This window comes from Paramormyrops kingsleyae, chromosome 2 (assembly GCF_048594095.1).
Source record: "Paramormyrops kingsleyae isolate MSU_618 chromosome 2, PKINGS_0.4, whole genome shotgun sequence".
Lineage (NCBI taxonomy): Eukaryota > Metazoa > Chordata > Actinopteri > Osteoglossiformes > Mormyridae > Paramormyrops > Paramormyrops kingsleyae.
This window is the reverse complement of record NC_132798.1, coordinates 32,325,970-32,350,243: the sequence shown is the minus strand read 5'-3', so window position 1 is coordinate 32,350,243 and position 24,274 is coordinate 32,325,970. Positions and strand designations below refer to the sequence as shown.

Genomic DNA, 24,274 nt, shown 5'->3' with positions numbered 1-24,274 from the left:
CACATGCTAGCCAGCAAGGTTTGCACCAATGGTCCTGGCTTCAGGATGACAACTCAGGGCAAGATCCAGGCAATGCCACTCTCTCACAAGTCACTGTTTTTCATTTACAAAATATCGTCACAAACGCCATTCTACCTGAAGTCCAAAAATTAATAACGTGATTAAACAATTAGAAACAGCTCTCAGGCCAAAACTGAAGATTAAGACTGCTTTTTAATGTAAAAACTGAAACAAATGTAATGAAATACAGCATGATGGTTAAATAGGAAACAAAACAAAACAAAAGAGGCTGACGTTGGGCAATTCAGAAAAACACAAAGAAACAATTTAATACTAATCTCAGGCTGCAATGCAGTAAACAGCATTCCTTAAATATCCTTCATTTCCTTGTCCATCGTTTTAAAAACAATCCATCTTCCACAACCCCGTATCCAATGCAGAGCTACAGTACAAGTACAAAATGCGCAAAGCGACTGGATTTTTACTTCATTTAGTACAACTGTATTCCACTAATTATATCAAACATAGACATGGTTCATTTTGATGCGGAATGGTCGCCAAAAGACTGGTTTAAGACATCTAGTGGAAGTGGTAGATGCTTAATCCATTTAGTCCCGTCACAAACCATCTGGATAGAAAATTATGTGGTTAACCGGAAACAGCATAATTTAATTTGTGGTTTCTCGAAGGGTTAAGGGCAGGTCTTGGTGTCCCTATAAGGGACAGACTAATTTAAAACCACAGAGAGTAACATATCAGACCTCTAACAGCAAAACAGACAGCACACCCCTCAGGGACCGGAAACTGAGGATGTCCGTCCGGTATTACTGCTCGAGTCGGTGTGTCCTCCTTGTAACATATAATTTAAAAAATATACACCGGAGACAGCGTGTATGTAAATTAGCCATATTAAACGTGTTTGCTTATCACACCTTATCATGAGCATATTTTTTCTGTAGTGTATGTCGAGATAGGTAGGTGCAGTTTTATTGCATTTTATTTTTTGTTCTGTAGCCGCTTGTTGCAGACCGGAAGTATTAAAGGGGCGGAACTCAAGCAGCCACGTATAGGGAAAAGGGAGAAACACGTCTAAAAAAAGGAGGTGTGTGTATTACTATTAATATTTCTGCTTGCCTATTTGTGTCTGAATAACACTTATTTTTCTCTGGCTTCCAAACGCCGTGATGAAACGCGCTAAATTCTGGTCGAACCGGGCTGATTAGTAATCCAAATTTGCGTCTGTGTCTTAAACTGCCGCAGTGAAACAGGCTAGCAGATTAGCCAGCTAGTTTAGGTTAGTTTATTAAAAATGGTATGTAATCCTACAGTATAGGCACCTACCGTTAGCCACATTAATTGCCGGATAGGATCTAGCTATGTCGCGTCAACCTAGGAATGATGCCTAGTGCCGAGTTGGTAAGTAAAGATCAGGTTAGCTGATTAGCTATCGTAGCTGTTTCGCGCATGTCTTGTGACGCGTGTCATGTTGTTAATCAGGTTAGGTTTAAGTGGTGTCTGCGTAACCGATCCGGCGTGACCAGTTAGTGTGCGAAGGTGAGTCTTCCGATGGAGATGTCAGGCCGGTAAAGTGAATTGGATCTGCACCGTAAACCGTGTAGCACAGCCCCGCCTGTATCATTTATTTACATGTATCCAGACGGGTTTGATTTAATAACCACGGAGAACGCGTGTTATTCAGGATAAGTGTCTCTTTCGAGGGTACACCAGCGAAGCTTCTTTGTTTTACTGTCATTCGACAAAGGCCGAATTTGCCCCCTGTTCCGCTCGTTTAATATGTTACGCTGTTTTTATTACTGCCTTGGCACAGAAACCGCGTATGAATGTTGTCATTTTCATCAGTAGAGACCTTTAATGGCTTATAAGGTTAAGTATTATAATGAATATTAAATGCTGTGGTTTTAAATTTCCTTTGCATATTTATTTGAACTGTTATCGTTACACGTTTGATCGCCTGCCACCTCTAAGTTTTGCTCACATTGCAGTGTCTTTGTGACTGGTATTTGTTGCTATCTTAGTGACCTAAAGGCGTTTCCTTGCATAACCCACAGCACTGGACTCTCTTCCCTGGAAATCGGCTCATCCCAACACTCCCTTTCAGCAACTGCAACATGAGGATGGTGTAATAACAACCAGCGAGCTCACTTGTGTGGACGGCGTGCAAGAGCACTCCATCCAAGATTGGCCTTTGGTGACAGTTGGTCGCGATGATGGAAGTTGAATCCCCACCAAGGGATTTGGTGCCGCAAACCAAAGAGGGCGATGCGGATCCCGCCACCGGTCACCTGGGAGCCGTGGGAAAGCTGGACACTGCTGGGGACATGGTTAATGGTGAGCACTGTTGTAAACATCCTCCATATGAATTGATATCAATCATTCTTGACAGTTTGAGTGGGCAGGTTGCTTGAGAGTGTCGCTGCACACAGTTGCGTTTTAATTACCTCTGACGCATGCCGCTGAAGCGTGGTTCTCTGTGTGGATGGTGTGGGGCGTTCATCACCCGTCAAGCTCGGCAGAGATGACTGGCGTTGAATTGGCTTTGTACAATGGAGGTGCTGCGCGCGGCGTTTGCCGTTTCAGTCAAGTGTCTTGTGCCAAACAAAGGCCGGACGTTGTGGGGGGAAAAAAAGGAATCGAGTCACACTGAGTGCGGAGTGAGGGGTTTGAACATTTCTGTGTTGGTGTAGTTTGCTCTAGCACAGTAAATGGATAATGAAAGGAAATGAAAATGCCTTTCATTCCTGTTGTATTTCTTGCCTAGAGAGTAGCCATCAGGTTTTAATATGCTCACCATCTAGCCGTGCCTTGTGGGGAAAGTCTGCGAGTGCCGAATGCAGCGGCGTCTAACTGGGTCTGGGGTTGGGGGTTTAGAACACGCTGTGAGCAGCCAGCTGGCAGCTGGACGTGTCGTCAGTGTTAGCAAGCCCAGCTGTGGCAGTTGGCACAGCCATGGGCGTGGTGCCCTCGCTGCAGGCTTAGCAGACTGGTCTCCATCGCTTGCCGCGTCCTGCTGGGTGTTGGCTCTGGTCTCCAGTTACACATCGCTTAACTGGCTGGATGGTGGCCCTTGCTAGGAAAAGCGTGCCGGAGACGTTGGGGGGACAACGGAATATACCACCCCCCCCCACCAAGGAGCTGTATGGCATATGGCGCATGCTGATGACGTCCTGGCATCCTCAGGTTTGAGGAGTGGGGGCAGGCAGCTTAACCCGTTTCTCAGGAGTGTCAAAGTGGCTGACCTTCAAGCACGTACTCTCCATTATTATCGTTTGACTCCCCCCGAATCCTCAAGCCTCCTGCTGTAAGTAGGAAATCAGCTTCTAAATCGGCTGCTCGATAAGCGACGAGTGTTGTTTTACAGTATGAATCTCTCTGTAATGTTTCTCTGGTTGAGCCTTGGGAATCATCCCGTCACCCGGACCTCGCCCCCTGAGCCGCTGACTTCCTGGTTCTGTCGCTCCCTCCTTCCCAGGTCCCGTCCAACCAGAGGAGGCGCCTAATGGATGCAGAGCGGCCGGAGGGCACGACCCCCCTCCTCCGCAAGGCCCCCCCGACGCAGAGCCGTCTCCAGGTGTGGCCGCTTTCTGTCACAGCCTAGCGAGGGGGCCTGAGGGCGCTAATGGCGAGGGCGCCGTTCACTCGGGCGACTCTCTGCAGTCGCTCAGAATAAGCATACCTATGCAGGAGACTGAATTGTGTAAGCATACGTGCCCCGAGTGCTGCCCGCCCCCCGTCCCCGCAACCCCTTCTTTTTGATTTTTTGGTATGTTCCTCTTAATCCCCCTTGCTTGTGCTGAAGTGGTGCTAACCAGCCTCCCTTCTGCCCCCTCATGTCCTTTTTCGGGTGCTTAAGGGTAGTGGGCTTGTTGTAAAGAGCCTTGGATGGTCCCCCCCCACCACCTCTAAGGGTATGTTGGCTATTGTCCTGTTAAAACGTGCACAGTGACTGTGGCTAAGCTTTTAAAAGCTGCAGTCGGCATCTTTCTGACCCCTTTCCCTGGAACGTGGCCGCGATGAGCTCTGTAACGTCAAATATGACTAGCGAGGTGCCATGCTGATGACTGCAGTGTTCGTCCCTCTAGTCTTTCTTAAGCTGTGGTTTCCAGTTAGCTGTTCTTGTATTTGTTTACCTTGAAGTTTTTGGTAAAAGGGCACTGGATTGAACAAGGGCGGCGGGGGGTGGGGGGTGGGGGGGTGTATTTTGCACTGCCACAGCTTGTTTAAAAGCATAGACCCAGCATCCCAGCCCTGCATGTGCCTCTCACGCTGACCGTGTTAGAGAGCAGAACACAGCATCGTTCGCAGCTGGTCTCTATGGTAGCGGGTTTGTTTGTGTGAAAATGCAGTCTCCTGCTCTCCCTCTGTGCAGTTTCAGAGATGCTTTTGAAGTAATGTTTCCCACTTTGTGTTTTCCTGAAATGCTCTCGTTGTACTTGGTCCTCTCCGTTGATTCAGAGAGTCAGTTTTTCCTGTATATTTCGGCAGCGTTTAGCATTAGTTTCCTATGTGGCGGCGCTTTACTCCCCTGGTTTCTTTGTGCCATTGCATTAGTCTGGCTTTCCTGCCATGCCCCCCCCCCCCCCCCCCCGAGCTGGCCGAGCTCTGTCACTGAGCAGACAGAGGTGAAGGCAACACAGCTGCAGGGTCACTCCCATTCCTGGGGGGGGGTCCCCCCCCTTCTCCTGTCTCTTATAGTCATGGTCGTAGCATTACATGCGTGAATGCCAGGTACCCCTCCCGGTTAGAGGGGGTGTCTAAGGAATGCTGGTGCAAACTAACACAGCCTCCCCCTCCCTCAAGCAGCTGTCTTTGCATGTGTGGTGCTGGGGGTGTGTGTCTCTTTGCTGTGCCCATGCTGGCTGCATGTGTGGTGCTGGGGGTGTGTGTCTCTTTGCTGTGCCCATGCTGGCTGCATGTGCCCAAAGCCAGGCAGTTCGGAGTCTGTGCTGTCATTCAAGCTGCACACCGCTCATGAAATGTGGGGGGGGGGGGGGGGGGGGGGGGGAGGCCTTTAACAGTTAGTCTTTCAGTGATTAGTTATGTAAGTGGGGGGGTGGGGCGGGGGGTCTGTGTGCCTCACTTGGAGTCTGGGCGGCAGCTTGAAGGACCTTGCCTCCTGCCCACCAAACTGCCCGCCGCATCCCCATTGGCTCTGCCCGATTTTAAAGTCCCTCTCCCCATAGCCACTGTGGAGCCCTCCTTAGAGCTTGAGAGCGAGGAGCAGATCCGCCTGGCTGCCCGGCGTCGCCTAGAGGAGCAGCTGAAGCAGTACAGGGTGAAGAGGCATCAGGAGCGGGTGAGTGGATCAGTCAGTAGGGAGGGGTGGATGTGGGTGGGGCTTGTGTGGGTGGGGCGTGTGTGGGGGCGGGGCGTGTGTGGGCGGGGCGAGTCCTAAACTGAAAGACGCTTCTCCCTCCAGTCTCGCCACTCCACACCCAGAAGCCGGACCTCCAGCACTCTGGACCCGGAGCTGATGCTGCACCCCGAGAGTCTCCCCCGAGCCAGCACCGTCTCCATGACCAAGGAGTACTCCTTTCTGCGGACCAGCGTTCCACGGGGCCCCAAGTTGGGCAGCCTGGGCATCCCAGCCCCCCGTGAGCGCAAGGCGGCACCGAGGAAGGCCCCGCACTCCAGCAGGATCCATTCACTGGCCGACTACAGGAGCCCCGAGGCAGCGGGAGGTGGGGAGACGGGCGCGGGAGGTGGGGTGGCAGACACCTCCTGCAGCTCCCTGCAGTCCACCAGGAGCGTGTCGTCCACAGTGTCGGAGGTCAGCACTGCGTCAGAGACTTATGAAGTGGACGTGGCCCGGCCAGACGGCAACGACAGCGATAGCTCGTCCTACAGCAGCATGTCGATCGCGGGGGCCTACACGGTGCCCCAGGGGGCGCCATACACTGTAAACGGCCAGGAGTTGGCTCCCGAGGAGGTGGGCCGCTTCCCGTCCCTGAGGGAGGTGTTACATGCCGCGGAGGAGGAGCAGCGGCTGCAGGAGCGCGAGTCGGAGGTTGACGGGGAGCCACGCAGCCGCAGGGACAGCTTCTCCAGCAGGTGCGTGGCGGCTGGTCGGGGTGGGGGGGGGGAGGCGGCCTGGCCCGTGGGGGGGCGCCGTCTGAGCATCCCTGTGCCCTCTACAGCGTGTCGATGGGAAGCTCCGTGATGGGTGGCCATGACGAGATGCTGCAGGTTCTGAAGGAGAAGATGCGCTTGGAGGGCCAGCTGGAGAGCCTGTCTTCAGAGGCCAACCAGGTGAGAGTCTGTCCACCGGCGCTCCCCCAGTTCACAGGGCCAGTCTGCATGTTCCCCTGACGGCCCCCTGCCCCCCCAGGCCCTCAAGGAGAAGACTGAGCTCCAGGCCCAGCTGGCTGCCCTCAGTGCCCAGCTGCAGGCCCAGGCGGAGCTGTCCCAAGCCAGCCAGGAGAAGCAGAGCTCCCTCAGCTCGGAGGTGGGGGCACTGCGGCAGGGCTGCTTCCAGCTGGAGCGGGCCATGGTGGAGCTCCAGGGTAACCTGGAGAGTAAGAACAGCAGCCTGGCGTCGCTGGCCAATGACCTGCAGGTGGCAGAGGAGCAGTACCAGAGGCTCATGGGAAAGCTGGAGGAGATGCAGCAGATGGTGGCGTCCAGGGACAAGTCGGGTATGTATCTCCTCCTCCGAAGCAGGAGGTTCTCCCAGGGGGTTTACGCACGGCTGCAGGGGCTTAACCTGGGTCTCCGGTGCAGTCCAGGACCTGCGTCAGCAGATGGGCAGCCTGCAGAGCCAACTCCAGCAGGTCCAGCTGGAGCGGAGCAGCCTGCAGAGCAAGCTGAAGGCCTCGCAGGCTGAGATCGCCTCCCTGCAGCAGGTCCGCCAGTGGTACCAGCAGCAGCTGGCCATGGCGCAGGAGGCCCGGGTGCGGCTGCAGAGCGAGATGGCCAACATGCAGGTGCGTGCAAGACGTTCCTGAAGCTCGATCCTGTCGAATGGAAGTCGTGTATATTCACGGGACGTCGCGGACACTGCTGGAGGGAGTTCTGTGTCTTTGGTTATACGCAGGCGGGGAAAATGACACAGGCTGGAGAGCTGGAGCACCTGAAGCTAGAGAATGTGAGCCTGTCCCACCAGCTGACAGAGACACAGCACCGTTCCATCAAGGAGAAGGAGCGCATCGCCGCTCAGCTCCAGAGCATCGAGGTTAGATCCCACCCACACCCAACACAACCCCACCCACCCTGTCCCAGCACCCCCGAACAACTCTCACCCTGTTTGGCTTCAGGCCGACATGATGGACCAAGAGGCCGCCTTCATGCAAATCCAGGATGCCAAGTCCATGGTGGAAGATGACCTCCAACACAAGCTCGAGGAATTCGAGGATGAGCGGGAACACCTGCAGAAACTGGCCAGCTCAGCCACTTCCCTGGAGCGGGAGCTGGAGCAAGTAAGTCGGCCGCGTTGGTCTGGATCCCGGGTGATTCGGGGGGTGGGGGTGATTCCGGGTGATCGGGGGTGATTCCGGGTGATCAGAAGTGATCCACGGTTCCAAAGAAATCGAGTGATGGATCACCCTGTTACCAGCTGGTTCATCGTCACCCAGTCATCAACAGGGTGAACAGAACACTAAATAAATGAATGATGATGACCGTGGAGAAGTTGAGCTATTAAAAATAATTCGCTTTTAAAATCGGCAGAAGCATGAAGCCAGCTGCTCTCCCGACACAATGAGCCCTTTCAGGCTGTTAGATCCCTGTAGCTTCATGTTGCTTAGGCGACTGCTGGGCTGCGCTGACGTTGCTGATGCGTGCAGGTGAAGCTGACGCTGTCCCAGAAGGATGTGCAGCTGGAGGCCCTGCAGAAGGAGCACCTGGAGCTGATGAGGCAGCTGACCAGCACCCAGGAAAGCCTCCAGACCAAAGAGCGCTCCCTGGACCAGCTGGAGGCCCGCTACCTGGAACTGGAGGCCCAGCTGGCCGAGCTGCAGGAGGACTCTACTGCCAAGGAGGATGCCATCCAGTTCCTGCAGAATGAGAAGATCGTCCTGGAGGTGGCGCTGCAGGCGGCGCGGGCCGACAAGGGCGAGCTGGATGAGGGAGCGCAGAGGCTGGGCGAGGGCGTGCTGGTGGCCGCCGATGTGTTGGATCAGCTCCGACAGGAAGTTCAGGTCAGGGCTTCTCAGGTGAGAGCGGCGGCCGGTCCGTACATCTGCAGGGGGGCGAGCCGGGGGTGTCACCGACGTGACCGTCTCCCCGCTCATCCTCAAGGTGGAAAGCATGCAGAAGGAGAACGGCGTTCTGAAGAAGCAGGCCCAGAAGCTGAAGGAACAATACACGCAGCAGAAGGTATGCGGCCCACGCCACTCCATCCCGAGATCCTCCGCATGGGCGGCACTCAGACGCCACTCCTCGCGTACCCCGCAGGTGATGGTGGAAGCCTACCGCAGGGACGCCACCTCCAAAGACCAGCTGATCAGCGAGCTGAAAACCTCCAAGAAGAGGCTGCTGGCCGAGGTGAAGGAGCTGAAGCAGGAGGTGCTCAGTGCCCAGGGGGAGAAGGCAGCGGCCGAGCTGGAGCTGCAGAGGCTGAAGGCCGAGGCTTCCCGTGTCCAGGAGCAGATGAGCAGCCTGGAGGGACATCTGCAGGCCATCCAGGGCGAGCGAGACCAGCTTGAGGCTCAGATTCAGGTAGGCGTCCCGGCAAAGTGGCCCAGGCTGAGCCAGGAGATGGTGGGCATTGAGGGCTGTGCCACCTGGCCCTAAACCATTGAGATTGATCAGTGGTTCAGTGATTAAATAGATGGATTTCATCTAACATCGGAAGTTCTGTTCCCTTAGTTTTCTTCCCTGGGGGGGTATTAACCTGCCATGTAGTCACAATGGCAGGCCCAGTTCCTGAGTCTTACTAGGCGTTAGGCCCGGTGGTGCACCATCTCTGTGCATGCCAATGGTTGTTCGAGCAGAAACTCTGAGACCTCAGTTGGGGTTTCCTTGCTGACCGAAGTACCGGTCTGTTGACAGTCGCTGCAGCTGGATCGAAACCAGCTGGCCACTGTGACGGAGGAGAACCAGGAGCTGAGGAGCCAAGTGGAACAGATGCAGCAAGAAGCCAAAAAGTGAGAACGCAGGGATGGTGGTGTCCATGGCTACCCCTTGATGCTGTGCACAGGCCGGACTGTCACACGTGGGGGACCTTCTTGTGTGTGTCTGGACCTGATCAACGTCCCATGGCTTCTTGTGCCCTCAGGGCCATCTCTGAACAGAAGGTGAGGATGAAGAAGCTGGGAACGGACTTGACCAGCGCCCAGAAGGACATGAAGACCAAGCACAAGGCCTATGAGACGGCGGTGGGCATCCTGAGCCGCCGCCTGCAAGAGGCGCTTACCGATAAAGAGGCTGCAGAGGCGGAGCTAAACAAACTCAAGGCCCAGGTCTCAGATGGGGGTAACAACCAGGCCTTACAGGTAGGCATTTCGAAGCAGCAGATGGTACCTCCGAACCATTTTGAAGGCAGCTTTATGACGGTGATGCCTCCCAACTTTTCCAGGAGAAAATAGACTCCCTTCAGTCCGAACTTCAGACAGTCAACCACAGCAAGGCAGCATTGGAGAAGGAGCTGCAGGAGGTCATCACTCTCACTAGCACAGAGTTGGAGGAGTACCAGGAGAAAGTCCTGGAGCTGGAGGACGAGGTGAAACCCTGGGCATAGGAGCCAATGGTGAGGAGCGTGCCTGATGCAAATTGGCCTTTGGTCAAATACTGTCTGTTTATAGCTGCAGGAGTCCAGGTGCTTTAAGAAAAGGATGCGGCGTCTGGAGGAGGTCAATAAGAAGCTGTCTCTGGAGTTGGAACACGAGAAGGGGAAGTTGGCAGGGCTGGGGCAATCCCATAATGCCCTGCGAGAGCACGCCAACATCCTGGAGACGGCCCTGGCCAAAAGGGAAGCAGACCTGGTCCAGCTCAACCTACAGGTGATTTCTCTGGCCACACTAGAGTTCTTCTGCTGGTAGTCTAGGCATGTTTTTCTTCACTAATTACTGTTTAAAAATGGTTTAAATGTTTTTTTTATTCCCTTGGAAGGTCCAAGCTGTTTTGAAACGTAAGGAGGAGGAGGACGAGCAGATGAGGCAGCTGATCCAGTCACTACAAACTGCTTTGGAAAAGGAGAAGGTCAAAGTTCAAGATCTCAAAGAGCAGGTGGGGAGAACATGGTCAGCAGCTACTCACTCACACCAGAGAGTCAGTGATTAAACGCGCTTAATTAATGTCACGTCTGGCTTGGGAGAGTCTTAAGGCAGTTTTACCTCATGACGGTTAAATAAATAAGTGAACACTCCCGCAGATGCTTCTGGTCAGTTGTGTTGGAGTGGCGGGTGCCCTGTTTGCGTATCGAGGGAGGTCTGGGCACAGCATGTCCTCTCTGTTCCTGCAGCTGGCTGCAGCCAAAGCAGAGGCTGCCCACAACCGAAGACACTACAGGGCAGCCATGCTGGAGCTGGCGGAGATCAAGAAGGACCTGCAGGCCAAAGAGGAGCTGATCAGTACCCTGCGGCTTGAAGCGGAACAGCTACAGTGAGTGTGGCACAGTCCCAGTTACCTCCACGCACTCTCAGAATGGTTTGGGCCATATGAGGGAGCTTTAACTTTTGTTATTATTATTATTCTGTTTAGGAGCCAGGACGACAGGCACTCACAGGAGGTGTCCTGCTTCCAGGAGGAGCTGGCCCAGGCCCACGTCCAGCTGCAGGTCCTACAGAAGCAGTTGGAGGAACAGCTCAGCAAGCAGCCTCTTGCCAACCAGGAGGTAGGGACGGGGCTGAAGATAGGACTCTGGGGGCCATACGAGGCCAGGGGCCTGACACGGGGCCTTCTCCCTGCAGGTGGAGGACCTGAAATGGGAGGTGGAGCAGAAGCAACGGGAGATCGAAGCCCAAAAGCAGCAGCTGGAGCTGACAGAGCAGTGCAGCCAGAGGGAACTGGAGAACCTGCAGAGCTCCCTGCAGGTGAGTGGAGCTGCCTCTCCGGGATTCACAAGCACTGCGTGAAGCTTCCCAATTCTGCATTGTTGACCTTTTAACTCCAAAGCTGGATGAGTTGTTTTTTTTTTTTTCTTTCTTTCATTTACAATTCACCTCGTTGGGCACATCGACACATCCAGATTCAGTTCGCCAAGGCAGACATCTAGGATGAGCACTGGAGTTATGAAACATTAACTTCACTTTGATTAAATGAAGTGTAGAATTCCACACTTACCGTCTGAACGAGGACATGTCCGCAATGAATGATGGTTAAATGAGTGTTGTAGAGGCGAGTGATGATGGTGTGGCTATCTCCAGGGTATCAGGGCTGAGCTGGAGGTGGTACAAGAAGAGCTGGGCAGCACCAGGAAGGACAAGTTCATGCTACAGGCCAAGGTGGGGGAGCTGAGGAACAGCATGCGCACCCTGCTGCAGCAGAACCAGCAGCTCAAGGTGGACCTGAAGCAGGGCCGCCTGAGGAAGGTGGGTCTGGGGGTGGGGCTTTGCGTGAGGGTGGAGTCTGGTATGTGGGTGGGCGGGGCTTGTGGTTGAACATCTCCTTTGGAATGGTCTGTCTTCTAAAGGCAAAATATTCTCTGCTCAGTAGTGCCAGCACTTTATGTATCAGTATGAGAGCTGAGGTTTCCAAGCCCCTCTCTGCGGCCGTGGTGTGAGGCCGTGTTCCCTGTAGAAGCCCGGCCGTGGCGTGAGGCCGTGTTCCCTGTAAAAGCCCGGCCGTGGCGTGAGGCCGTGTTCCCTGTAAAAGCCCGGCCGTGGCGTGAGGCCGTGTTCCCTGTAGAAGCCCGGCCGTGGCGTGAGGCCGTGTTCCCTGTAGAAGCCTGGCCGTGGCGTGAGGCCGTGTTCCCTGTAAAAGCCCGGCCGTGGCGTGAGGCCGTGTTCCCTGTAGAAGCCCGGCCGTGGCGTGAGGCCGTGTTCCCTGTAGAAGCCCGGCCGTGGCGTGAGGCCGTGTTCCCTGTAGAAGCCCGGCCGTGGCGTGAGGCCGTGTTCCCTGTAGAAGCCCGGCCGTGGCGTGAGGCCGTGTTCCCTGTAGAAGCCCGGCCGTGGCGTGAGGCCGTGTTCCCTGTAGAAGCCCGGCCGTGGCGTGAGGCCGTGTTCCCTGTAGAAGCCCGGCCGTGGCGTGAGGCCGTGTTCCCTGTAGAAGCCCAGCAGGACCAGCTCTGTAGGAACAGCGACAGTTTGAGTAACTCCACTTCCCCCCTTCACCAGCAGAAGGTGGAGCTGAAAGGTGACGCCTCCGGCCCAGTGACACCGGTGAAGATCCCTGACTGCCCGGTGCCTGCCGACCTGCTGGATGAGCTGCTCAAGCCCCCCGCGTCCATCAGCAAGGAGCCGCTGAACAACCTGCACAACTGTCTACGGCAGCTGAAGTAAGAGGGTCTGGTCTATGTGTTTGTGTGTTTGTGTGTGTGTTGGGAGGGGGCTAATTTCAAGCTGTCAGTCAGTTAAATCGGGCAGTGATTGGACAGTGCATGGTAACCCCCCCCCCCCCCCCTGTTTTTTCTTTTATTTGAAATCTTACTTCAGAGTTGAGGACACTTTAAAAACCATCACAACATTTCCACTCTTTTTGTTCTGTGATAAGTATTTAAGATCTGAATGTATTCAACAGAAATTAGAATGAAGTTACTGACTAAAGGGATACTATCCATTTTTGTCTTGGTGTTGCATTTAAGACACAAATTTGTGAATGTGTGCAATGCAAGTGGTTAAAGTCTGCTTACGATGTTTGATTTCCTGCAGACAGGAGATGGACAGTCTGCAGAAGCAGATGGAGGAGCACACTGTCACCGTGCATGAGTCCATGACCTCATGGATCAAAGCGGAAGAGGGGCTCGTCAGGTTGGACGTCCACAACAATGGGTCGGCCCCGCCCACCGGCGCGGATGACACCACTGAAACTGACAGGGAGGGGGCATTGTAGTAACTCGAAGGATGGATCCCCAGACGAAGAACCCGAGTGGAGTTCTATCCACTCTGGCCCCTTTTTTTGTTTTTATTTTGAATTTTAATTTAAGTGTTTCCTTTGTCCGGTCACTGATTGCTGCAGCCAACATTTGGCATACCTAATCAATGCAGAAATGCTTGGATTGAAGCAACACTTTCTACCAGTTTAACTTTTTCTGTTGCGTGCGCTATAGTTAATTTTATCATAATTTATTTGAGATCCATGCTAATTTACAGCTGCTTTAATGGGAGGGCCCAGGCTTGTGGGTAAATGAGGGTTTTAATCGTACCTGAGGCTTGGTACCTACACTGTCTGCTGCAGACATGGAAGTTGCTCCTTCGGGTTCCCCACTGTGGTTCTGTGTCGTCTTCCTCCTGCGTGCGGAGGAGCGATGGCTGCCAGGGAGCTAGATACCTCTGAACTGTTCTTCCAATTCCACCGAGCGAGACTCCATCCGGTCTGTCTTCTTTCCCGTCTTTCTCCATCTCTCCATCTTCCCACACATAATCACATTCCCTCCCCATCCTCTGTGAGGTATGTTTTATTCTCGAACCCGCACTACATCACACGGAGGGCTCTCCTCTCACTCTCTGCTGGGTGAAACCCCGCCTGCCCTTCACTCGATTACTGTCTCACACTAGTAGCCAGAGTCCTCCGTCCATTTAGGTTTGTGTCCTGTAGTAAACTAAAGTTCATGTTTTGGTATCTGGGTTAAAAAACCCAGAGTATTCGGAGTATTCTGAATGAGCACTGACTTGCCTGCATTTCGATTAGATTAATATTTGCACGGTTTATTTGTCATGTATGTGTCATTTCATTACCGGGTGTGAGCACTCGCACAGCAGTGCCACGTGTAAAAAAAAAAATATATATATATATATATATATATATATATATACATATATATATAAAATATATAGAAATAATGTATGACCACATGGGAGATACCGAATGTTGCACGTTAAATGTTATACAATATCCTCAGGCTGATACTGTTTCGGTGACAGGCTTTTCTTTCATGGTTATCTATGAAGTATATTTAATATATACATGTAATACTTCTCTTGCAGCCTTAAATATAAAAAGAAAAGGTTGTAAGTGTAAAATGATTTACTAAATTTTGTGTTAATCTTATTTTATTTATTTCTATGGTCGTGTTACCAGTATGATTGGGATTTTTAACTGACATTAACTTTAGGAGGATGGAATATATTGCAGAGGTAATTGGCCCATATTGCAAACATTTTGCAGGGATGCACTGTACAGCTGTTCCAAAGCTGTTAATGAACAGTACAGCCTGCTGAAGCACGGCTCGGCCCCTTAGCTTTTCCGTTACTCTGTTGACCTTATGCGAATATGACACTTCATTACTTTTAAAAAAACAGACCTGAGTGTGTCGTCTTTGCCTCCAGGTCACTGGTGTTAGATTTTGTTTTATTCTGGAACAGCTGTATTGCTCTTCTGTCTCCTGGTTTTGTGTAACGGCCTGGCAGTTCGTCCCCACATTTCTCTGGACTGTCTGACATACTCTGCGCTCTGAAGGCGGACTGGCGATCCCTTTTAACCGTTCACTGTAACAATGTACATATCAGAAAAACAGTGGGTGCAAGGTCTTCAAGTTTGTATATAAATGCTTGATCTCTTTCATCTCTTAAAACTGGCTATCCTGTTCATTTATTTGTAAACTTCAACAAACTACTGTGTTTTGGTGGCGTTAATTATATGGAATAGAATGCAAAGTGGGCTAATTTATGATTTGTATTTTCTCCTCTCATAAAGCTGGTTATACCATATAGTGTGTTGTCTTTTAACTTGATTTGTTTTTGTTTTTGTTGTTGGTGTTTTCCAAACCAGTCCTTGGGGCACACTGGACTGGTCCACATTTTTGTTTAATCCCAGTTCTCAGAACACTTGATCCAAGCAATTGGGAGCTTTAAACACCTTACAGGTGTGCTGGAAACTGTGATAAAGCGAAAATGTGGATCTGTCCAGTGTGCCCTGAGGACTGGTTTGGGAAACACTGATCTATATAACCTTTTCCATACACGTATGAGGGAGGGTATCCCATACAAAAAAGTTAGTGTTGAGGAAGGTTACAACCGGTTTTCGTGCGGTTGACGTTGTTCCGCCAATTCTGACGGGCGGACGTATTAATTTAAGTTATTCCATTTGTGTGTAAGGTATGCTGTTAGAACCGGAGACTTCATTTTTAGGAAACCAAAGACAAATGTACACGCCTAGGGTGTATGTAATGTCAGCAGATGAGTTTTAAGTATGTTACGGGTCTTTCATGAGACCGCAATATAATGTTTTGCTAGCGGTAATCTGAAAAATCTGACAATCATGCTGGTTTCTTGAATCACTATTTGAAATAACCAAAATACTTTAAGTATTTCATATAGAAGTACATGTCCAATTACAGTTAAGCCCTATGAGCGCATGTTCTAACACAAACTTCAACAAAGTTTTCTGTAATATATCGTATTTTTGCCTAGGACTGGGTATCAGTAATAATTCTGAATGTTTACGGACGTGCCAGCATACAGAAGTATTTCCCGATAACCATGGGGACGCAAGCAATACGTCAATACCTGTATATACACTCGTTTATAAACAATTAGAATTTTTAATCATCGTTATCCCATATAAGATGAGAAAAGTGGTGACTGATACGACAGCCAAAGGCGTGACCATGAGTTTTATTCAGGCACTTACAAGGTAACCGCGGAAACCTACAACAGAATTGTTACGGAAGAGTCCTGGAGTTATATTTTGGCATTAAGAAAAGTCATATCATGCAGCGTTGTGTTTCGAAAGCGTAAGGCGCTTTTAGTTGATTTTTCAGAGAAGGTGTGGTCCCGATAGCAATGTGTTTCGGAAGAATCGCTGAGTTTTCTTCAGGCACTTGTAGGGAGACACGCGGGGTCCTACTTCAAAGCATTTTGAAAGCGTCGCGGTTGACTACAGGAGAAGAAGGGGAGAGAAGGAGGTGGGCACTGACGGTCTATGTCACATAGAAACTTAGATCTGGGAGCTGAATAAAATATTAGATATTTTAATCGGTAACATGTCATATATTTTGCACTGGGTAATGTCTGACGTCAAAAAAAAAACACATTGCTGCAGGATATTTTTAATACACGCTTGCTGTCTGTCGGGCTGAGTTGATTCATCGTGCGATTGGGGGGCTAGAGAAATAACATCGTCTAGCTTTGATTAATATAAGGGATGTTTCGGATGGTTAGCTGGTAGCTGAGCCACGCATGGTCTATGATGCACACTGAATAGCCTCCATATACGTTAGCTAGTTAAGAATGCCGGCGGCTTAGTGGCATTAAATGATACAGGCGGCAATACTAGGGTGAACGACGTGGTTTTAAAGAAAACAGTTCATTTATTGGCGGATTTTAAACTCCTTTATTAGGCGTGTAACGATGCAGATAAAGTTACGCGACAAGAGCCGGCTCTTGTCGGGTGTATGCGTAGTGGTTTGCTCCGCCCTGTTGCCTCGGTAGCTTGGTGTCCCATGAGTTGGCAGTTCCTAAGTTTTACGAATAACTGTGGCCGTCCACATGGCTTGCATTAGGTATATATGTTTTGTTTTTTTTTAATTAAAAAAAAAAAAAAGGAAAAAAAACAGGGCGGCCGGCTACGCGTACCTTCCGCTCTCTGCGGCGCGTCCCCGTGCTGCCGGACCGGGAGTGCGCATGCGCCCTGTGCCATGTAAACAATGAGACGCTTCCAGACTGTGCCTAGCTTTGTGTCTGTCTCTGCAGCCCATTTGCAAACTGCCGTTAAATTATCACATTAGTACCGGGCCAGATTTTTGTTTCTAAAATATTACTGTTTGTTGAATAATGGATGGTAAGTGTGAACACGCGGTTACTGTCATTCGATGTCATACGTTGTCCGTGGATATTATTTATATGGACACCATCAGTACTGTGATGTGATGGAGATAAGTAATTTAGTACGAGTGAACATGCCTGTTTTTCGGCTTAAACGCGAAGATATACAGACAGTAAAACTTGACCTTTTCAGATGAGCGGAGGTGAAAAATAGAGCTAACCCACAAAAACTTGATTACACCATTATACGTGCGGCGTTTGTCTACCAAAAATACTTGCTTGCTATAATTGCAAGTAAATCGATTTGATAAATATATCCGTGGTGCGTTGAAAACTGCCTTTACTTTAAGCAGTAAGCGAGTTTTTTTTTTTAAATGTAACTATTGCAGAGTCATAGGTAGATCGTGTTTCTTACATAACGATTAATTCGACACCTTATTTATCCACACATTATGTTTTGTTGCATGCATGTGCTTTATAAAACATGCTTTTGATAAATAGCCAATTATAAGATTATATAAAGGAGGGTTTATTTAAATGTATTAATGTATTAAAATATAATCAAATTTTCTGGAGTTGAAGCATGAATAGTTAACCTTCAGTGATTTTTGTTTTCTCACTGGCTTGTGACAGAGGGTAGTCCACCTGTCACAGAAAACCTGCCGTCCGCTGGAGTTATTTCTCATGGCTCTTGCATGGTTCATGCTAACACCAGCTCATGGGGGTGCTAAAGTGTGTAGCATTTTAATCATGCTGCCAGCAGGTGCCTGCGGGACATGAAGGCGCACAGCTCGCCCAGATGACGCCCTGACAGTGCTGCGCTCCTTTCCCCAGGTAGCTGAAGGATGGAGGCCATTCTGAGCAGGCTTCGGGAGCTGAGCGCAGACCAGCTGCGTGAGGAGATCATCGGGGCCGGCCTCATGTGCGGCCCCATAACGGCCACCACTAGGGCCACCTTCGAGAGGCGACTGGCCCGGGCCATCCTGGGAAACAGTGGTGGGACATCGGAGCGAGACGGAGGGGGGGGGGCCACCAATGCGTCCAGTACTTCGACCTCGTCCACAGGATCGGCTCAGGACTCCCAGGAGGTCAGCCGAGGGGGGGACTTTGGCTACGATCTGGGACTCAACCCACCTGAGGAGGAGGCGCTCTTGGAGAAGCCTGAGGTATCATGCAGCATGCAGGTGGAGGACATGAGCTCCCAGGCCGAAGGACAGGACCCTCCCAAGACCCCTCAGACATCCCCAGCGGTCTACTATGGCGTGTGTCCATTAACGGAGGACGTGCTGGCCAGAAGTGGTGAGGATGCCGTAAGGGTTTGGGCACTGGGAGCTGTTGGAGTCCTCTGCCTCACAGAGGCACGCAAAACCTCGCATGTCACGGTGTGCAGTCGCTGCTCGGCAGTGTGTGACTGTGCTGTGGAAAAAAGTAAGCCGGCAAAGGAAGGGATGAAACCGATACCGTGTGACACAGGTTTACTAAGCGAAGTTCCAGTCTTGCAAGGGCTCCACTTTTGTACCATTGAGACAAATATTACAAATGAACAGCCTGTCTATTACCTGTACGCAGTGATGGCATTACACCTTGTCCCTCTTCTTACGTCTAATCTGTGAAAATTACGTCTTTCCCTGCACAGACAGGGTCCATGTCTACACAGACAAGAAGGAAGCTATGCAGGCTGTGAAGACGATGAAAGGCTCTCGATTCAAGCCATTCTCCAACCGAGAGGATGCAGAAAAGTTTGCCAAGGGCATCTGCGATTACTGCCCATCCCCCAGCAAGTTCACCCCCTGTGTCTCCCCAGGGAAGCCAGGCCTCATCTTCTACAGAGGTTGGTCTCCCGAACAGAGGTCTCCATCCACCACATGCTTGCGTATCTTTCAATTAGTCCCTCGCTGCTCATTCTCTCCTCTGCATTACATTGTTGAAATGAGGATATTTCTCTTTTGTTACTGCGGCTTTTATTACCATAGAAGCTGCCAAATTTTGGAGAAGACATGAAAAGTACAGTTGAAACTATCAGTGCTTTTTATTCTTTCTACTAATAATTAATCTCATATTGATACATCCATCACACCTTTTAGCATTTATCAGACAAGCTCACAGCGGGCCTGTTTGTGTTCTGTGTTGTGATCTGAATCTCCCTCCTTTTTAAACCCCCCCCCCCCCAAGATGGCCCATCAGCCCTGGAGGCAGAGACTATCAACAGGGAGCGAGCTAACAGCTTCAAGAGCCCGCGTACACAGGACCTGACGGCCAAGCTACGCAAGGCTGTGGAGAAGGGGGACCAGGCGGCCTTCTCCGAGCTGGTGTGGAGCAACCCGCGCTATCTCATCGGCTCCGGGGACAACCCCACTGTGGTGCAGGTACTGGGGCCTGCTGGCCGGTGCTGTTTGTTTGCTGAACACGGTGTACAGGGTGGGGTAGTATTTCTGTGTCTGTCAGTGATTCCACCCCCAGTGTCTCCTACTGTGGCTGTTTCAGGAGGGTTGTCGCTACAATGTCATGCATGTGGCGGCCAAGGAGAACCAGCCCGGCATCGCCCAGCTCCTACTGGACACGCTGGAGAACCCAGACTTCATGCGACTAATGTACCCTGACGACCAGGAGGCCATGCTGCAGAAACGAATCCGCTACATCGTGGATCTATACCTCAACACCCCAGACAAGGCGGTGAGTACTCACCCGTACTGTACCTCAACACCCCAGACAAGGTGGTGAGTACTCACTTGTACTGTGCCTCAACACCCCCAACAAGGTGGTGAGTACTCACCCATACTGTACCCCGACACCACGGGCAAGGCGATGAGTAATCGCTTTGTGCCAGCCCCTATGGGTGACTCCTGGCTCCCCTCTATGCCTTCACAGGGTTTCGAAACCCCGCTGCACTTCGCCTGTAAGTTTGGCTGCCCTGAGGTGGTGAACGTCTTGTGCTCGCATCCAGTCACGGACAAAAACTGCAAGAACAAGTACGACAAGAAACCTTGCGAGGTAAGTCACCGCAGCCGCTGGCGAGTGTGTGGACATGTGCTATGCCCTTGCGGTGTCCAGTAGTTTCAGCCCACTTTTCTTCGGCAGGTTATTTGTGAAAGAAAACATAAAAACCAGGAGGAGATTATGCAGAAGATCAGTGACTATTTAGAAGGTAGGCACCAGGCTTTAAGGCAGAGTGTGTCTGTGTGTCTGTGTTTTTTCCCCTCTCCCGTTTCACTCATCCCATCATTTTTTTTCCTCTACCACAGACCGCTGTTTCGTCCCACTGCTGAGGGCCACAGACAATTCTTTGCAGCCTGTTATTGGTGGTCCCTGGTCACCTGAGCCATCAGAAGGTGTTCCTCATTCGCTAATCGCCAAGCTGCCAGGAAGCCCCAAAGACCCAGTAATGGCAGTGAGGGCTTTTGCCGGCCCACTTAGTCCATCTAAGGTATGGTTTACAATGTCTCATTAAGCACTGTTTAAGCCCTATCAAAGAGCTGTAGATAATTCATTAATTTTAGTCTTATAATCATTTTTATACAGTTCTAAACGGCAGCTTGTTGACTTTTAAGAAGGCTACGTATCACTGAGAAAACACCCCCCAAAACCAGACTGGGTGGGGCAGTGTGCGGCTGTGCAGTTTGATCAGAAGGTCGCTGTTTTAAATCCCGTGACTGGCACAGTGATGTCACCATTGGACCCTTGAGCGAGGCCTGTAATCCCAGTTGCTCCAGGGACTGGCAGACACTGCTTTCTTAACTGGATGTTGTTTTTTGCCAAAGGGGCCTGCTAAATAAATGCAGCGTCTCCCCAGGTTATGATGGGGTTACGTTCTGATAAACCTTTTAAAAGGCAGAAATATCGTAAGGCGAAAATGCATTTTAGTACAACACACCTAACCTAACATCATAGCCTAAACATGCTTATAACCCGTACCTATAGTTGGGCAAACTCATTAATTTAAAGCCTATTTTATAATAAAATGTGGAATATTTCATTTATTGAATGAAATACTGAAAGCGAAGAACATCTACCCATCATAAATTCGAAATATCGTAACATGGACCATCACAAGCTGGGGAGCGTCTGTAAACCTAAAAGTAATCATGTTGAGGCAGTGCTTGTGGTCCATTTCGAATCCTCCGTTTTTGTGAGAAAACAAACAAGCATGTGGGGAAAATTACACTCAAGCAAAACATGGGATCAGTGCACTTGAGTCGCGTGTGTGAGGTCAGACTGTGCACCAGGAGCTCTTACTCCAATGTTTTGTTATTAGATCATTTATATTAGAAATGGCAAAAAACATCAGGATTGACATTGCAGGTGTGTTTCCCTTGCAGGCAGATGAGTTCCGCAGAGTATGGAAGACGCCACCTAGAGACCGGGCGAAGTATTTTCACAATATCCGGAAGTCTGACCCAGACCGAGGGGCGGAGAGAGTAGGCAGGTCTGTTGAGGACTGACTGACTCCTGATTGGCCTGCCTGTACGGCCAAGCCAGGTAATGATGGTCTCCCTACCCCTCTCGTACAGAGACCTTGCCCATGAACTGGGCCACCCCTGGGCAGAGTACTGGGAGTTTCTGGGCGGCTTTGTGGACCTATCCACAGCAGATGGCCTCCGGAAGCTGGAGGAGCACCTCAGCCAAAAAGAGGACGCCGGAGAAAATGAGACCAGCAATCGGTTCAAAACCCCTTCACCAGGTAAGCTCTGCAGCCATTTCCAGGGGCTCTTTTATGTGACATGCCCCTTGAGTGAAGAGAATTGCTTCTGATTGGCTGTTTTTGAAGTGCCATTTCCATCTGCAGGCAAGCCCAAGAAGTTCTGCAACTCCATTTCCGTGGGGGCGTTCCTGGACGAGGGAGACGACATCAGTTTGGAGGAGATCAAGAACCGGCAGAATGCAGCGCTGACCAGCATTACAGCGGTGTGTGGCAAGGACAGCCTGAAGGGGGCGTCGGGCGGTCTGGAGTTCCACATCCTGCCCGTGTCACGCAGCGCCGACCTCATCGAGATGGCCGCGGAGCAGGACTGCTTGCTCTCTGAAAAGGGCCTCCCATCTGCCGACAAGAACGGCCTGTGCTCCCCTCTGTCAGGCGAGAGGACCCAGAACGGGGAACGGATCGGCCGCGGGGGGGCCTCCCCCAGCTTGCTGTCGCCCATATCCGACCTGATGGTGGAATTTGAGAGGATGTCCCTGCAGGACGCGGCGGAGAGCCGACCCGCTGAGAGGTGGCGCTGCGGGGCAGGTGCCTGGCGCAGGGAGGCCCAGGACTCAGGCTCCACGGATGTGTTCCACAGCCTTACCCGCTTGGTGCTCTCAGACAAAGAGGAGCCAGCAGCCCCTAGGTTGGGGGGGAGGGACGACGTGGATGGGATCGATCGCTCCCTCAGCAGCTCGGAGGAGTACTTCACTCCCGAGGAGAGCGTGGAGGCCGCGAGCCAAAGGACAGGCAGTGCCGGCTCCGAGAGGCCCATCTGTGCCCGCTCCCGGTCCTGGGACCATGGGAGCAGGGACCTGAGTAGCTCAGGTTCTACATACAAATCTCTGGAGAGCTCGCACATGTCACGGACACCGGCCCAAGCGAAAAAGGCGCTCTTCATCGAGGGGTGAGTGCTTGGAAAACAGAGCAGGGTGTCGTCCGCTGAGCATCTCACAGAGACCATTCAGAGTCTCGCGTTCCGCGTCTGACGTTTCTGACCGAGCTCACCCGGCTCTCCTTGTGTTTGCCAGGGAGTCGCCAACCAAGCTGGACAGAGAGGTGCTGCTGGCCATCGGGGATAGGGACATCGACGCACAGAAATACCCGAGTGTGCACAAGTGGAGGAACATGCTCCAGAGCTTCTCGGATTCTGAGATGCAGAGGTGGGTGTGGTGGATGTTAATGCCGGGGGAACCGAGGTCCCCAGACCTATGGTGGACGGGGTTGCTGGGAAACCAGCCTGGTCATTTTATTGGTGGGTGGATCCCTTCAGCCAGCTGTAAGCTGTAAGGCTCTTTCCTTGAGAAGTGAAGCCTTTGTTCTCCCGTTGTTCAGCATCGGTAACTGGTACCATGTCACTCTCCCCAGCTGGCCGAGTCCGACGGTGGACAAAAGCCGCCTCAGGCTGCAGACCAGCACGCCCGGCTCTCCCAGCGCCAGCTTCCTGTCCACGCCCGGGAGGTCCAGCCCAGCCCGACACGCTGCCTCTCCGGATTGGGCCAGCCCGAGTCGGCATAGCCCCACCGGCTACATCCAGCGCGTCCGCCACAAATACTTTGGTGAACCGGCGTTGTGACGCGGCACCCTCCCCAGAATATGCACATGGTACACGACACTTCCCTCTCACCCATTTGGTAACGTGCCCATCCTTCAGCACCAAGCGTCGAGGATCGGCCATGATCCTGGGACCCGTCCTGACCAGCCAGATTCCCGGCGGGGCGCCTTTGCAGGCCCAGGTTTAGGTTACAGAACCGTATGTTACTCACGTCATCTTAGGGAGATGCAACTTCTTAATCGGATCTCTGTTGTCAGACACTCTGACCCTAAATATGGTACTCGTTAATCCCCACGAAAATAATCCTACAGTGTATGAATGAATAGAAAATGAATGTTTAAAAGTTAATCTTTTTATTATGGTTTTCTTGACGTCTTGGGGTAGCACAAAACAACGTTAGCATACGTGCTAGCAGACTGCCAGGTTGTTCCTGTTTTTGGTTACTGTTGTATTTCCTTTCAGTTTAGCAGTTGCCTTAATTCTCTGAAATGGGGAACCGATCTCTGGTCCTCTCCTGCTACAAACCCTTTCTGTTTCCTCTGTGGGATATTTAGACATTAAATGACTGACTTTGACGGGTCTTTACACAAAAAAGGAAAATACTGTGGTGTGTTTTGGTTCTTCCATGCCGTATTTTAAGATTTCTTTAATAAGTATTTTTGTTTGTAGATAACTATATCTGCTTTTGCCCCTTTTGGTTTCCTGAATTCAGCTGTGACACTTTGCCAAATGACTCTCCACCTTGGAGACCCAAACGGACGTTTGGAAGTGTTCTGTGGAAAAAAACCTGCCAGATGACAGCACCTTGTTCTCAGTGTGAGATCAGAGGCCTGCCTGAATGAATGTGACAGCTTTAGGACTGTGTCTGAAGGTTTCATTATCCAAATATGAAAACAGCCACTGGACAGTAAATGTTAAAATAATAATAAAGGACTGTAAATCTAACAGTTTAACAAGGAGGCCACGTAGTCTCTTCTTTCACGGTTGTGTCTTGGTGTCCGTCACCACATGTGGAGTCTGAAATCTCCTGTCGTCTTTGGCAGCTGATAGGAAGCCATGTGGTCCTTGTCAAACTAAGAGCCTGAGCTGACAGTGAGGATCTTGTGCAATGATCCCATTTGCTGAATTCTAGACCAAGGAAAGGTGAATTTATCATGTATGTGATGATGCGGTTTCATTCTTCATTTCCTGCACTGTTCAGACCAGCTGTTCCTTTCTGACCTG

The 24,274-nt window shown here is 51.2% G+C and overlaps 2 protein-coding genes across 10 annotated transcripts; both read left to right on the top strand.

Moving 5' to 3' along the window:
- The first annotated feature begins 1,015 nt into the window (after positions 1-1,015).
- golga3 (golgin A3) lies at positions 1,016-14,762 on the top strand. Of its 6 annotated transcripts, XM_023812318.2 has the most exons (25): positions 1,133-1,416; positions 1,498-1,554; positions 2,070-2,349; positions 3,491-3,715; positions 5,202-5,314; positions 5,438-6,069; positions 6,156-6,267; positions 6,347-6,653; positions 6,739-6,941; positions 7,052-7,189; positions 7,272-7,433; positions 7,800-8,168; positions 8,254-8,331; positions 8,410-8,673; positions 9,007-9,101; positions 9,233-9,449; positions 9,533-9,676; positions 9,759-9,956; positions 10,066-10,182; positions 10,418-10,557; positions 10,657-10,789; positions 10,866-10,988; positions 11,322-11,486; positions 12,231-12,391; positions 12,765-14,762. In XM_023812318.2, the coding sequence occupies exons 3-25, from the start codon at positions 2,226-2,228 to the stop codon at positions 12,943-12,945; spliced, it is 4,401 nt and encodes a 1,466-aa protein (XP_023668086.1). In that variant the 5' UTR covers positions 1,133-1,416; positions 1,498-1,554; positions 2,070-2,225; the 3' UTR covers positions 12,946-14,762. The 6 variants fall into 6 exon arrangements, with proteins under 6 accessions (XP_023668089.1, XP_023668088.1, XP_023668085.1 ...); XM_023812321.2 differs by lacking the exons at positions 1,133-1,416; positions 1,498-1,554 and adding an exon at positions 1,016-1,102 and having other exon boundaries at positions 3,491-3,589; XM_023812320.2 differs by lacking the exons at positions 1,133-1,416; positions 1,498-1,554 and adding an exon at positions 1,016-1,102 and having other exon boundaries at positions 12,234-12,391.
- Positions 14,763-15,811: 1,049 nt separating this feature from the next.
- On the top strand, positions 15,812-24,006 carry ankle2 (ankyrin repeat and LEM domain containing 2). Of its 4 annotated transcripts, none has more exons than XM_023812411.2 (13): positions 15,812-15,958; positions 17,652-18,116; positions 18,454-18,648; positions 18,990-19,183; positions 19,302-19,490; positions 19,686-19,808; positions 19,896-19,962; positions 20,060-20,241; positions 21,134-21,240; positions 21,326-21,495; positions 21,601-22,402; positions 22,527-22,658; positions 22,864-24,006. In XM_023812411.2, exons 2-13 carry the CDS (start codon positions 17,663-17,665, stop codon positions 23,069-23,071), a joined length of 2,823 nt encoding a protein of 940 aa, XP_023668179.1. In that variant the 5' UTR covers positions 15,812-15,958; positions 17,652-17,662; the 3' UTR covers positions 23,072-24,006. The 4 variants fall into 4 exon arrangements, with proteins under 4 accessions (XP_023668179.1, XP_072565089.1, XP_023668182.1 ...); XM_072708988.1 differs by lacking the exon at positions 15,812-15,958 and adding an exon at positions 15,966-16,057; XM_023812414.2 differs by lacking the exon at positions 15,812-15,958 and adding an exon at positions 16,178-16,555.
- The last annotated feature ends 268 nt before the right edge of the window (positions 24,007-24,274 follow it).